The 14,366-nt window shown below is 47.0% G+C and overlaps 1 protein-coding gene across 5 annotated transcripts in view; it reads right to left on the bottom strand.

Annotated features, from left to right (window-relative positions):
* The window catches only part of COL27A1 (collagen type XXVII alpha 1 chain), a 159,753-nt gene that overhangs the window by 13,591 nt on the left and 131,796 nt on the right, over nt 1-14,366 (bottom strand). For all 5 annotated transcript variants that reach the window (XR_004054043.1, XM_030920179.1, XM_030920181.1 and 2 more), the window contains 8 exons: nt 11,180-11,236; nt 10,938-10,991; nt 10,726-10,779; nt 10,400-10,453; nt 9,556-9,609; nt 9,338-9,445; nt 8,760-8,867; nt 7,485-7,592 (listed from right to left, as the gene is read on the bottom strand). Coding sequence is in view for 4 of the 5 variants with exons in the window: in XM_030920179.1 (XP_030776039.1) it covers nt 7,485-7,592; nt 8,760-8,867; nt 9,338-9,445; nt 9,556-9,609; nt 10,400-10,453; nt 10,726-10,779; nt 10,938-10,991; nt 11,180-11,236 (597 nt within the window). In the remaining variant the exon portion in view is untranslated. The remainder of the gene's footprint in view (nt 1-7,484; nt 7,593-8,759; nt 8,868-9,337; nt 9,446-9,555; nt 9,610-10,399; nt 10,454-10,725; nt 10,780-10,937; nt 10,992-11,179; nt 11,237-14,366) is intronic.

The raw sequence follows: 14,366 nt of genomic DNA, 5'->3' as shown, positions 1-14,366 counted from the left end.
TTGTCTTTTTATTCTTGAGTTGTAAGGGTTCTTTATATATTAGAGATACATGTTCCTTATCAGATATATGATTTGTAAATACTTTCTCCCCTACTGTGAGTTTTTTCACTTTCTTGATGGTGCCTTTTGAAGCACAAAAGTTTTTGATTTTGATGAAATCCAATCTATGTACTTTGCTTTTGTTGCTTGTGCCTTTGATGTCTTAGCTAAGAAACTATTACCTAACACAAGTTTATAAAAATGTGTTTTTATGTTTTCTAATAGTTGTACAGTAGGCCGGGCGCGGTGGCTCAAGCCTGTAATCCCAGCACTTTGGGAGGCCGAGACGGGTGGATCACGAGGTCAGGAGATCGAGACCATCCTGGCTAACACGGTGAAACCCCGTCTCTACTAAAAATACAAAAAAACTAGCCAGGCGAGGTGGCGGGCGCCTGTAGTCCCAGCTACTCCGGAGGGTGAGGCAGGAGAATGGCGTAAACCCAGGAGGCGGAGCTTGCAGTGAGCTGAGATCCGGCCACTGCACTCTAGCCCGGGCAACAGAGCAAGACTCCGTCTCAAAAAAAAAAAAAAAAATTAAAAAAAATAATAATAGTTGTACAGTTTTAGCCTTTACATTGGTCTAATTCATTTTTAGTTAAGTTTTGCCTGTGGTGTGAAGCAGAGGTCCAACTTACTTCTTTGGTATGTGATATGTGACTGTGTGATTGTCTCAGCACTGTTTACTGAAAAAGAATTCTTTTCCCATTCAATTGCCCTAGCACTCTTGTTAAAAACAATGGACATAAATGTGAGGTTTTATTCCTGTCTTGATTACTATACTTTGGTAATAAGTTTTGAAATTGGGAAGTGTGAGTTGTCCAACTTTGATCTTCTTTAAAGATCAACATTTGGGTATTCTGGGCCACTTGCATTTCCATATGAATTTTAGGATCAATTTGTCAGATTTTGTGAAAAAGTCAGCTTGGATTTTGATAGGCATTATATTTAATCTGTAGCTCTGTTTGTGGTAAGTACAGCCATCTTAACCATACTAAGTCTTCTGATCTATGAATATGGGATGTCTTTGCATTTATTTGGGTTTTCCTTTATTTCATCAACATTTTGAATTTTTCAGTGAACATGTCTTGCACTTTTTTTTTTTTAAGATGGGTCTTGAACTGTTGTCCAGGCTGTACTTGAACTCCTGGGCTCAAGAGATTCTCCCATCTCAGCCTCCTGAGTAGCTGGGACTATAGGCACATGCCACCAAGCCCAGCTTCTTTCACTTCTTTTGTTAGATTTATTCCTATTTCATTCTCTTTGATGCCATTATAAATGGAAATGTTTTATTAATTTCATTTTTGAATTGTTCATTGCTAGTGTATAGAAATATAATTGATGTTTGTATGTTATATATAGAAACAATATTTTTTGTGTATTGATCTTATATCCTGCAAACTTTGGTTTATTAGTTCTAATCATTTTGTTCAGTACAATGTTGAATAGAAGTGGTAACAGTGGACATCCTTGGCTTGTTCCTGATCTTGGGGGAAGTGTTCAGTCCTCTACCATTAAATATGATGATACCTGTGGGATTTTCACAGATATTCTTCATCAGGTTAAGGATGCTCCCTCCTGTTCCTAGATTGTTGTGTTTTTTTTATCATGAAAGGGTGTTGGATTTTGTCAAATGCTTTTTCTGCATCTATTGAGATGATTGTATAATGTTTGTCCTTTATTTTATTAATAGTGTATTATATTGATTTCCAACAGTTGAACCAGCTTTGCATTTCTAGGATAAATCTCACTTTGTCATGGTGTAGAATCCTTTAGGCATATTGCTGAATTTGGTTTTCTTAGTATTTTATTAAGGATTTTTGTATCTGTATTCATAAGGCATATTTGTCTGTTGATTTCTTTCTTGTGACACCTTTTTCTGGTTGGGGTATCAGGATAATACTGGCTTCATAGAACCAGTTGCGAGATGTCCTAACTGTTCATTTTTGCACTCTGATGGCTGTCTCCTATACACCCATCAGGTGCAAAGAAGGGGTAATTTTAAAAACAGTCTTACTAAAGTAAAACTGAAGATGATAACTGTACTATTTAAATTGTATAATCTGATTTGTTTTGACATTCTGTACACATGCTTATAATGGTCACAGCCAAGACAATAACATCCCATAGCCCCAAAGTTTCCTCACACCCTTTTATAATCTTTCTTTCCTGCCTACCCTCCCATCTCCAAGAACCACTGATCTATTTTCTGTCCATGCAGATTAGTTTGCATTTTCTATAATTTTATATAAATGAAACCACACAGTCTATACTATTTTTTATCTGACGTCTTTCACTCAGCCTAATTATTCTGAGAATCATCTATGTTGTTGCATATATTAATAGTTGATCCATTTACTGATGAATTATATTTCATTGTATAAATATACCACACTTTATCTATTCACCTGCTGATACACATTTGAGGTTTTTTCCAATTTGGGGCTATTATAAATAATGCTGCTAAGCCTCTTCAAGTATACTCTTTGTGTGGCTGAATGTCCTTATTTATGTAGGGTAAATATCTATGAGTGGAATGATTGGATTACACAGTAGGGATATGCTTAACTTTCAAAGAAGCGGCCCAACTGATTCCATAGTGATTGTACCACTTTAAATTCCCATTATCAGAGTGTGAAAGTTTCAGTTGCTCCATGTCTTTGCCAACACTTGGTATGGTTAGTCTTTTAAAACTCTTCACTATTCTTATAGGTGTGCCATAGCATCTTACTGTGGTTTGAATGAGCATTTGTCTAATGACTAATGATATTAATCTTTTTCTCATGTGCTTATTTGCTATTGTATACTTTTTTTGAAGTGTCTATTCAAATCTTCTGCCCATTTTTTAAAATTGGGCTGCTTATTTTTATTATTGAGTTTTGAGAGTTCTTTGTAGGTTCTGGATACAAATCCTTAATCCGATATATGATTCAGAAATAATTTCTCCCAGTATGTGACTTGTCTTTTCATTCTTTTAATAGTGTCCTTTGAAGAGCAAAAGTTTTAAATGTTGTTGAAGTCTGATTTACCACATTTTCTTTTACGGGTCATGTTTTTGGTATCATATCTAAGAAATCCTTGTTTTATCAAGTTCTTGAAGACGTCCTTCTATGTTCTAGAAGTGTTTTAATTTTCAGTTTTACATTTAGATGTAAGAACCAGGTTGAGTTAATTTTTGTATATGTTATGAGGCATCACTTGTCTGGCACCATTTGTTAGGAAAGACTATTTTGTACTTGCTGAATTGTCTTTGCGCTTTTGTTAAAAAGCAGTTGTCCAGGCCAGGCGTGGTGGCTGATGTAATCCCAGCACTTTGGGAGGCCGAGGTGGGTGGATCACCTGAGGTCGGAAATTTGAGACCAGCCTGACCAACATAGAGAAACTCTGTTTCTACTAAAAATACAAAATTAGCTGGGCATGATGATGCATGCCTGTAATTCCAGCTACTTGGGAGGCTGAAGCAGGAGAATCGCTTGAACCCAGGAGGCGAAGGTTGCAGTGAGCCAAGATCGTGCCATTGCACTCCAGCTTGGGCAACAAGAGTGAAACTCCATCTCAAAAAACAAAACAAAACAAAACAAAACAGTTGCCCATATATGTATGGTATATGTCTGGGCCTTTTATTCTATTCCTTTGATCTATTAGTTCATTTATGGCAATACCACAGTTTCATGATGACTGCAGATTTGTAATAAGTCTTGAAATCAGGTGCCATTAGTCCGCCAACTTTGCTCTTCTTTTTCAATGTTGTTTCAGTTATTCTAGGTCCTTTATATTTCATATGTATATTAGGATCAGCTTGTCATTTTCTACATGAAAACCTGATAAGCTTTAGAGTGGAATTGTGTTGAATCTATACACCAATTTGAATAAATGTGATATCTTAATATTGAGTTTTTTGACATATGCCCACAGTATATATCTCCATTTATTTAAGTCTTCCTCAATTTCTCTTGCCAGTGTTCTATAGTTCTCAGTGTACATATGTTGCACATCTAATGTCAGATGTATCTCTAAGTATTTCATGTTTTTATGCTATTATAAATAGTATTGCTTTTTAGATTTCCATTTCTTATCATTTGTTGCTAGTGTACAGAAATGCAATTCATTTGTGCACATTGATTAGTGTATAGAAATGCAATTCATTTATGCATATTGCTTAGTTTATACAATCACAATTCATTTGTGCATATTGATCAGGTGTCCTGTGATTTTGTTAAACTCACTTATTCTAGTAGCTTTATTGTAGATGCCAATGGTTATTCTACATAGACAATCATTTCTCCTACAAACGAAACATTTTAATTCTTCCTTTTTGATATGAATGCCTGTTATTTGTTTTTCTTGCCTTATTGCACTGGCAAGAATTGCCAGTACAATGTTGAAAAGAAGTGGTAAGGACAGATATTCTTGACTTCTTTCTGCTCTGCTCCTTGGAAAAAAGCATTCAGTCAATCACTATTAAGTATGATGTTGACTAGGTTTTTCATGGATGTCCTTTATCAAGTTGAGGAACTTCTATATCTAGTCTATTGAGAGTTTTTATCAGAATGGAGTTAGATTTTTGTCAAATGCATTTCCTGCAACTACTGAGATGATCAAATGGGTTTTCTTTTTGAGTTTGTTAATATAGTGAATTATATTGATTTATTTTCAAATGTTATACTATCCTTGTGTTTCTAAGATAAACCCCACTTGGTCTTGATGTATTATCTTTATATATTCTTAGGTTCGTCGAACTAAAATTTTATTGAGAACTGTGGTAGCTATATGTATGAGGCATATTGGTCTATTGTTTCCTTTTCTTGTAATGTCTTTGTCTGACTTTGACATCAGGGTATTATCAGCCTCAAGGAAAGAGTTGGGAATTATTTTTCTCCTCTTCAATGTTCTGAAATAGTTATGTAGAATTGGTATATTTCTTTTTTTCCTTTCTTTTCTTTTTTTTTTTTTTTGAGATGGAGTCTCTCTCTGTCGCCCAGGCTGAAGTGCAATGGAGCAATCTTGGCTCACTGCAACCTCCACCTCCCAGGTTCAAGTGATTCTCCTGCCTCGGCCTCCTGCGTACTGGGATTACAGGTGTACACCACCACACCCAGCTAAATTTTTTTTTTCCATATTGTTAGTAGAGACAGGGTTTCACCATATTGATCAGGTTGGTCTCGAACTCCTGACCTCGTGATCCACCCACCTAAGCCTCCCAAAGTGCTGGGATTACAGGTGTGAGCCACCGCACCTGGCCGTTATTATTTCTTTTGTAAATGTTTAGTAGCATCTACCAGTGAAGCCATCTGGGCCCAGAGTTTTCTCTGTGGGAAGCTTTAACCACAGATTCAATTTCTTTAATAGATATAAGGCAATTTAGGTTATCAGTCTCTTCTTGAGTGACCTTTGGTAGTTTTGGAATTTGTCCATTCCATCTAAGTCTTTTTTTTTTTTTTTTTTTTTTTTTTGAGAAAGGGTCTTGCTTTGTTGCCCAGGCTGGAGTGCAATGGTGTGATCTCAGCTCACTGCAAGCTCTGCCTCCAGGGTTCAAGTGATTCTCCTGCCTCAGCCTCCCAAGTAGCTGGGACTACAGGCACCTGCCACCACGCCCAGCTAATTTTTATATTTTTAATAGAGACGGGGTTTCACCACGTTGGCCAGGATGGTCTCGATCTCTTGACCTCGTGATCCGCTCACCTTGGCCTCCCAAAGTGCTGGGATTACAGGCATGAGCCACTGCACCGGGCCCATTTCATCCAAGTCTTTAAATTTATTGGCATAAAGTTGTTTATAATATTTCCTTATTATCTTTTTAATTTCTGTCATATCTGTAGTGACATTGCTCCCCTATCCCTGATCTGATATTAGTAACTTCTGTATTCTCTCTTTCTTTTTTTTTTTTTTTTTTAGTTTCTTGATTAGTCTGGCAAGAGTATCAGTTTTACAGATCTGAAAAAGCTAACTTTTGATTTTCCTTTTTTTTTTTTTTGGTTTATTTTTGATCTTCGTTATTTCCTTCCTTCTGATTACTTTGTTTTAAATTTGCCTTCTCCAGCCCCAACCCTCAGTTTCTTAAGATGGAATCTGAGACCATTTATTTGAGACCTTTCTTCTTTTCTAACACAGAAGTTATTACTATAAAGATCTCCCTATATATCAACAGCATGTCGCCAATTTTTACATGCTGTTTTTTACTTTCATTCAATTCAAAATACTAACTTCCCTTTTGATTTCTTCTTTGACCCATGGGTCATTTAGAAATTTGTTACTTAGTTTCCAAATATTTGGAGATTTTTCAGATCTCTCTGTTACTGATTTATAATTTAATTTCATTATGGTAAGAGAACATTCTTTGTGTGATTTGAATCCTTTTAAATTTTTAAAGAATGTATTGATAAAATATTTATTTATAGTATTAAGTAAATTATTTAATATTTATATTGTTTATATTACTAAAATATTTTATTAATAAAATTTATTGATTGATTTTAAGGTTCAAAATAGTGTCTGTCTTGGTAAATGTTCTGAATGAACTTACAGCGAATGTGTATCTTGCTGATATTGGGTATGGTGTTCTATAAATGTCAATTAGGTCACGTTGGTTGATAATACAGTTCAAGACATCCTTACTGATCTTCTATTTGCTTCTGTTCTACCCATTAGGAGAGAAATATATTGAAATCCTTGAGTATAATTGTGATTTTGTCTATTTCTCCTCATAGCTTTATCAGTCTTTGCCTGACTATTTTGAAGATCTATTGTTAGGTGCATAAACATTTATGATTCTCATGCAATTTTTATAAGTTGGGTTCTTTGTCATTATGAAAAGACCATCTTTATGACTGTTAGTAGTCTTTGCTCTGAAGTCCGTTTCATCTGATATCAAAATAGCCACTCCAGCTGTTTGGGATGAATGTTAGCACAGTATGTCTTTTTCTATATCTATCTTTAACCTACTTGTATCTTTATATTTGAAGTGGATTTCTTGTAGCAGTAGATGTAGTTGGGTCTTGCTTTTTCATCCACTCTGACAATCTCAGCTTTAACTGGGGTATTGAAACAGCTTGCTATATGTTTTCTATTTGCCCTGTTTATTCTCTGTTCATTCTTCCTTCTTTTTCTAGGTGGGGTGAGCTGAATGTAGCCTCTGGGACGGGGATGAAGGCAGTGAGGCACAGAATGAGCACTGGACTGAGAGTCAGCAGAGCCCACCTTCTGGTTGTGATCACCTTCTCCTCATTCTGAAGGGACCACTCAAGTCTCTTTCCTCAGCCTCCCCCACCACCTGGTTGAGGGGTGGCAGAATGGTACCTGGTACCCAGATTTTATCCCTTGTCACAGAGCAAGGAGATGGCATCTGGGTCAGTGTGTTTGTGTGTGAGTGTGCATGTGTTTGTACATATAGGTGGATGTGAGTGTGTGCATGCGTGTGTGGGCACGTGTATTCTTTGGGGCTCACTCACCGGCTGGCCTTTGGACCCAGGCTCCCCCTGGTTTCCAGGGAGCCCCGTTCTGCCCTCCGTCCCTCGTTTGCCAGGGGGACCCAGCTGTCCGGGTAACCCACTCTCACCCTTAAAGAAACACACAAAAAAATCACTAAAGTGGGAAGGGGTTCTAAGGGAGGAGGAGGTGGAGGGGGCCTAGGGCAGCCAGAACAGTGATTCTACAGGGTACTCGAGATTGCAGAATGCTGGGGCAACAAATGGAGGCCTGGTGGAGTGGGGGTGACAAGACTTTCACCTCCCAAAGAGGAAGGTCTCTGTCTCTCCCCTCGCGTTCTGGGCCCTGCCTTCCCAGCTCCTCTCCTGCAATTCCTCTCCTCCTTATTGCTTTTCCCCAACAGCATGCAGTTCCCTCCTCCAAACCTCAGCTCACACCCCTAGAATGCCTCCTCTCCATTTATTTATTTATTTTTATTTTTTCAGACAGAGTCTCGCTCTGCCGCCCAACCTGGAGTGCAGTGGTGGGATTTCAACTCACTGCAAGCTCCGCCTCCCCAGTTCAAGCGATTCTCCTGCCTCACCCTCCCGAGTAGCTGGGACTACAGGCGCCCGCCACCAGGCCCGGCTAATTTTTGTATTTTTAGTAGAGACGGGGTTTCCCCATGTTGGCCGGGCTGGTCTCGAACTCCTGATCTCAAGTGATCCGCCCGCCTCAGCCTCCAAAGTGCTGGGATTACAGGCGTGAGCCACTGCGTAGCCACCTTTTCCCCTTCTATTCTCATTCAAATCTTCCCTGGGTCAAGGCCATCGCTCCCTCTCCTCCTGTGTCTCAGAGGGTTCCAACCTTTCCTCAATTAAACCTCGAGCCTAGGAAGGGCAAGAACCACAACTGAGTCATTCGTCTACATCTCCCCTTCAGAGTCCAGCCCTTGGCTCCAACGGATTCACGGCCGCCCCCTCCTCCCACGCTGCACTGGCAAGCTTTCTAAGATGCCTTGGGGATCCCGGCTGCAAGCAACATCTGTTGTTCCACAAATGTCCATGAGAGGGCGCTCGTGGACAACTCAAAAACTAATTGACGGTTTCAAGGGCCTGGTAGGGGCTGTATTTATAGTTCCCCCGATGAACTATCAGTCTAGTTCAAGCTTGGGGCAGGACCCCCAAGAAAGGTCAACAATATGGACTCCATTTTCACACAGGCCCTGGGACATGGGTGCCCAAAGGGTCGGAACCACTAGAGTCTGCATCAAGGCAGGAAGGGCAGAGAGTGGGTAAGTGGATTAAGAGGTATCTGACCTTGAATCCTGGGGGTCCCTGTGCTCCAGGTAAGCCGGCCACACCTGGATTTCCTCTCTTCCCAGCAGGGCCCATGGGGCCAGGGTCCCCATCATCTCCCTGCTCCCCCTGTTAAGAAAGCAGGCAGAGGAGGGTCTCTTGTGTTTCACGAAATAGCCAAGGAAGCAGATGGCTCAACGCCTGGGTGAACCCTGGGTGTAGCTGGAGGAAGGGGTCACACTCCAGGATGGAGGTCAGACGGCCTGTGTGTGACGTGGCTGGACCAGGAGGAGCTGAGGATTGTGAGTGGGGAAGGGCGGGATTCTGAGTGAGGAAGGAGTGGGATAGGAACCCTATCCACCAGGCAGGGGAGGAAAGGACAGTCTTTCTGGGTGCTGACATCCAGGAGAGACAGTCAGAAGGTCCACACTCCCAGGTGCCAGGGGACGAGACGGTTGCCCACCCCAGGGAAACTCCTGGGTAGTTGGTTCTGCCCATCCAAGTTTCTAAACGGGCTCCTCTGGCCCATGGCCTGGGGAAGTTCCCCCACACCTGGTCCCGAATGGAGCCACCATCTGTTAACACCAAGCCCCACTCACCTGCTGTCCCACTTGCCCGTCCCTGCCAGGAAGCCCATCTGGTCCAGCGATGCCCTCGAGGCCCTGTCTCCCCACCACGCCCCGGGGCCCTGGCAGCCCCTGCAGGCCCTGGGGGGTACATAAAAAGCTGGTGAGGGCATTTGGCGGGGGAAGGGGGAGAGGGTGGGCGTGGAGGCAGGCAGGGAGGCTGGCTGGAAATAGCAGCTGTAGTCACTCACCTGGACCCCTCTCCGGCCTGGGGCCCCCGCCTTGCCTTGCTTTCCCTTTGGTCCCTGAAAAATCAAGGGCCACATGATGGAGGCTGCCCGGTAGAGGCGTGGGACACTAGGGGCTCTGGAAGGAGGGACTGAGAGGATTGTGGGCCTCTGGGTGAACACCTGATGCCAAAGATGTGCCCAAGCACTCTGGCCTGGAAGCCTGGGGCCAGGGCTGGCCTTGGAACCTCCCGGGGCTGTCACTGAGCCTGCTCTGGGCCCTGCTGTCCCCTCATCGGCACTGGCAATTTCCTGGGAGGAGCCAGAGGCCACGGCTCCACTGGATCCTTTAGAGACTGGGTATCACTGAGGCGTGCAGGTGAGGGGCTGCACCAGGGGGAGGGAAACAGCATTCAGAGAGCACTGGCCCAGCCTGGAGTCTGGGGGAAGGCAGGGGCCCAAGGGTAGAGGTGGGAAGTGGCTCCTCCTCAAGCACCCTGTCTCTGCCTCCTCTTCCTCCAGTCCCCCTCAATTGACTTCTCCCAGTTTTCTCTCTACAGTGTGGTGTGGGGGAGAGAGGCCAGCTTTGGCTCTTGACTGCCCTGGGTTCAAGTCACTCTGGTTGGCCTCAGACAGGCGGCTCCCCTTCTGGAGTCCCGGTGAAATGGGGCTGATCATCCCTCCTCGCTCAGGCTATTTGAAGGGAGATGGGGTCATAGCCAGAAGCAGCCTGCCGGGCTCCTGGTGGGATGGCCCCCTGCCCTGCCTCGCAGCCTCTGCAGCCTGCATTTGGTTCACTGTGTGACTGTGGGTCAGGCTTCCCTCTTCCCTGGACTCAGTCGCCCCGCTGAAACCCCGGCCCTCTTACCTCTGCGCCTTTCGATCCTTTGGGTCCCGGCCACCCCCGGGGTCCCGGATGCCCCTGCAAACCAAGATGAGATGACGCAAGGCAGCCCCAGGATTCTCTCCCGGGGAGGGTGGCCAGTCTCCGCCTGGAGGGGGAGGGGTGGGGAGGGGTTTGGGGGTGCAGGTTCTGGGGGTATCCCCAGAGTCAGGGCAGGAGAAACAGAAATGGCTGCCCCAGATCCTCCTGCAGGGAGGGTTCCTTTAAGCTTTAAAGGGTCCAGTTCTTTCATTCCCACTGCCCCCCCACTCAGGGCGGGAGGCAGGGATGGGACAGGAGGCACCACTCACGGGTTGGCCCTGCTGGCCTGGCTTTCCACGGAGGCCTTGCACACCCTCCTGTCCCTGGAAGCCAAAGAGAGACAGGTGAGGGGGGCCCATCCTGCAGGGGGCTGGGAGGCAGCACAGAAGCCCGGGAAGTTCTTGTTCTTTCTAGACGTGTGTCATCCCCCATCTCCCTGACATGCCTGATCCTGCCAGCAGGTGGGAGCTCTGATACTTACAGGGTACCCAGGGTCCCCCGGTTCCCCGCGGTCTCCTCGATCACCCACAGGACCCTAAATGACAAAGACAACAGCAAAATTTGGGCCACCAGGTGCCGAGGATGCCAGCCCTGGGCCCTGTTAGCCATGCCCTCTGCGGAGCTCTCAGGGACCTGGCCCCGATCAGCCCACCCCTCTCCATGCAGCGGGAGGCCCAGATTCCACCTAGGACTCCCCATGGTCCAGGGAGGGAGGGGGCTTACCCGATCTCCAGGTGGCCCAGGGGGCCCCTCGGCCTTGCCATCCTCGCCCTGCTCCCCCTGTGGACACAGAACCAGCTTTAGGGCAAACCGCCTGCTCCTGGGGAATGTGGGGAATTCCAGACGGAAAGTGCTTCGTCAGAGATGAAGTCTAGCCTGCTTAGGGTTACAGATGGGGCACAAACTAGAGAGGGAAGGGTAGGTGTGTCTGAGCCAGACCCAGGCTGGTGTGGAACCAGGGTTGTGGAACACAGAACAGCACTTTGTGCCCTCCGGACGCCCTTGAGCTGTAGGATCCTGCAGGAAGTCAGGGAGCTCAGACAGCTGGGTTCACATCCCGGCTTGCAAAGGATCAGCCATGTGGCCCTGCAACACGTCCCTTCCCATCTTTGAGCTCCTCTCCTCAGCTCGGGAATAGGGAAACGGAGAGGAGTGGGGTGGGGTGAAGGGGGCAGTGTGTGATGCCCGTCAAGGAGTGGTGAGGACTCCATGGAATGATGCGCAACGCCTGGCAGGGAGTAGCACCAACTCCAGCAGATGGCACGCATGGGCACTGCTCCAGGCCAGACACAGGCGGACTCATGACATCTGCAGTGCAGCACTGTGAAGCAGATGCGATTATTATCCCAATTCACAGATGAGGACACTGAGGCTCGCAGAGATGATGGGACCTGCTCAGAGTTCTTCACCCTCTATCTAAGAGTCCCTGTCTCCGATCCTTGCTGGGAGGAACCAGCTTTAGGGTGAAACTCCTACCCTCCATGGTAGCCCCAGGTGGCACTTGGCAGCCAGTCAGCATGGGGATGTATCCATAAGACAGGTTCCTATGTGCAGAGCAGGACTGGAGCGCGTCCCGGTGCTGTTGAGAGGACTCGGTGAGGAAAGGCACAGGAAGCCCTCAGCAGGCTGCTGCCCACGTAGCAGGGGCTCAGCAGATGGCGTTAAAATTGCCATAGCCGGTAACAATAGCAGCAGTGAGACTGTGTCACATGGACACGGCCAGAGACGGGAGTCGGCGGGGGAGCAGAGTTTAGAATTGAGGTCCTCATGCCATGGCCACCCCAGGCCCTGGTCCATCCGCAGGACAGGTATAGACGCCACCTTTCAACTACAAGGAAGGTGTAAGCAGAACGGCAAATGGCAGAATCTCAGGGCTCAGAAGAGTCCAGCCCCAGAAAACTTGTGTCACTCCTCTGGGCACAGGGCTCAAGCCAGGCACCCCTGGACCCCTTTGTTCATAGGGACTGAAATAGAGCCGGAAGAGGCTGGACAGAGGCAAAGCGTCCCTGGGGCTGGGACACATCCCTGGCCGGAGTCAGTTCTAAAGGTTGGTGGTGATCAGCCACCAGCCTGAGGCCTCTGTGGTTCCTGTGGGTAGAGGCTGCAGGCTGGCAGGGACTAGGCCTGAGGTCTAGAACCAGCTGTACCCTGAGGGGTGGCCCAGTGAGCGGGAATTCCTTCTCGTCCCTGCCCACTCTCTATGGTTCTTTGATCCAGTGCTCAAGTCCCACTGTGGACAGAGGCAGCTGGACTTGGGGGCTTTGGGGAAGGGGCCTGCCTGTGTCTACCCAGCATGTTCCATGTGCCTGGCATTGTGAGGTTTGTTTCATCCGATCTGCACAGTAACCTATGCCGCTGGGACTATTGTCCCCACTTAATGATGGGAAACTGAGAGGAAGGAAGGTCTTAGCCAAGGTCACTCAGGAATCGGGGCAATCTGGACCCAAAGCCCAGACTGGATGGGCTTGGATGGTCGGGGGCCCTGCCCGCCCCATCCTGGATCAGCTATACTGATGCCCCGCAATGTGAGTGTAGTTTGGGGATGCATTTTTTAGCACCAGAAATCTGGTAGGATACTGTCCCTCCCCTGTCCAAGTCCCAGAGTCTCATCCCCTCTCTCTGGCCACCAGCTTTGTAGTGAGCTCACCCCCACGGTGAGCGGGGGTGGGCGGTTCAAGTTAAAGGCGTATGGCTTCCTTATCTCGGGTTTGCTTTTGGTTAGGGAAGTAGGCTCTGGCATCAGACAGATGAGGTCTAAATCCCGGCCCTACCACCCTCTTACTACAGATCCTGGGCTAGTCTCTGAGCCTCGTGGGGACTCAGTTTTCCCACCTGTCCTGTAGAACAGTGGCATCTCTGCACTGGGGCTGTGGTGAGGATTACGGGAGGAATGGCAGGGAAAGAGCTCTGCATGTGGGCGTGTGCTCAGTGTCTCCCCACGAACCTGCTCTCTCCTCCCCAGCACCATCCAGCTTGTGGGTAGCTGTTCATTCATGGAACTCGCCCTGTTTTTGAGACCTCTAAGGGCTTCATTCCCAGCCTCTAGCTCAGGGCCTGGAACACACTACATCCTCCATAAATACCTGTTGGAGACCTGGAGGAATGAATGAATCTAGTAATGCCTTCTAAGTCAGAAAAGGCATCTGGCTGACATATATGTGATGCCCCCCTGCCCTTGGCCTCTCATTCCTGAGGACCCCCCCAACTTGATGAGGCACTCAAGGCTCAGGGAATCCTGGGGACCCCCCAAGGCCCCTGCAGCCTTAGGGCAGATGTGATGTTAGGGTCCCATTCTCAGCAGCCACAGAGACTGCTTCAGAGCTGCAGATGGCCTGGAGCGGAGGCCTTGGGGTGCACCAGGGCCTCCTTGTTTCAGGGTCTGTGTTAACCCCTTCTGTGCCAGCACTGGCAGGCTGCAAGGGCCCAGGAGGGACCCAGGGTACTGAGTGGCACCTTCGGTGGCTTCCTGTGGAATCGGCTGGGGCGGGTGGCACTCTTTGATGGCTGAGCTGTCCTCCTCCAGCAGGAGGAAGGGGTCGGCTGGGCAGCATGCCGGGCCAGCGTGAGTCACCAACAGCAGGATTTAGTTAGTGGGGAGCTGACTCAGCAAAAGAAAGGCGTGCTGGGGAGGCAGGGGCAAGCGGAGCGATCCAGCTGAGCCAGCAGGGGAGAGGGGGAGGAGGAAAGACAGAAGGGACTCAGGCGACGAAGGTAGGACTCAGACACGTGGGTTCTGGGGCCAGCTGGGTATTGCCTTGGACGTGACATAGCACCAATACCTTGGACCTTCTGGCACTCCTGGCCCTCCACATCCCCACCAGCATGGCGGGGCAGGGTCCAGGGATCAGCGAGGATCCTTCCAGTGATATCTCTCCTCTACTGAATCTTGAGCCAAGGGGTGGGGAATGAA

This window comes from Rhinopithecus roxellana, chromosome 16 (genome assembly GCF_007565055.1).
Source record: "Rhinopithecus roxellana isolate Shanxi Qingling chromosome 16, ASM756505v1, whole genome shotgun sequence".
NCBI classification, from domain to species: Eukaryota; Metazoa; Chordata; class Mammalia; order Primates; family Cercopithecidae; genus Rhinopithecus; species Rhinopithecus roxellana.
Note: the sequence above shows the minus strand (reverse complement) of the source record. Positions and strands in the feature narration are given on the sequence as shown.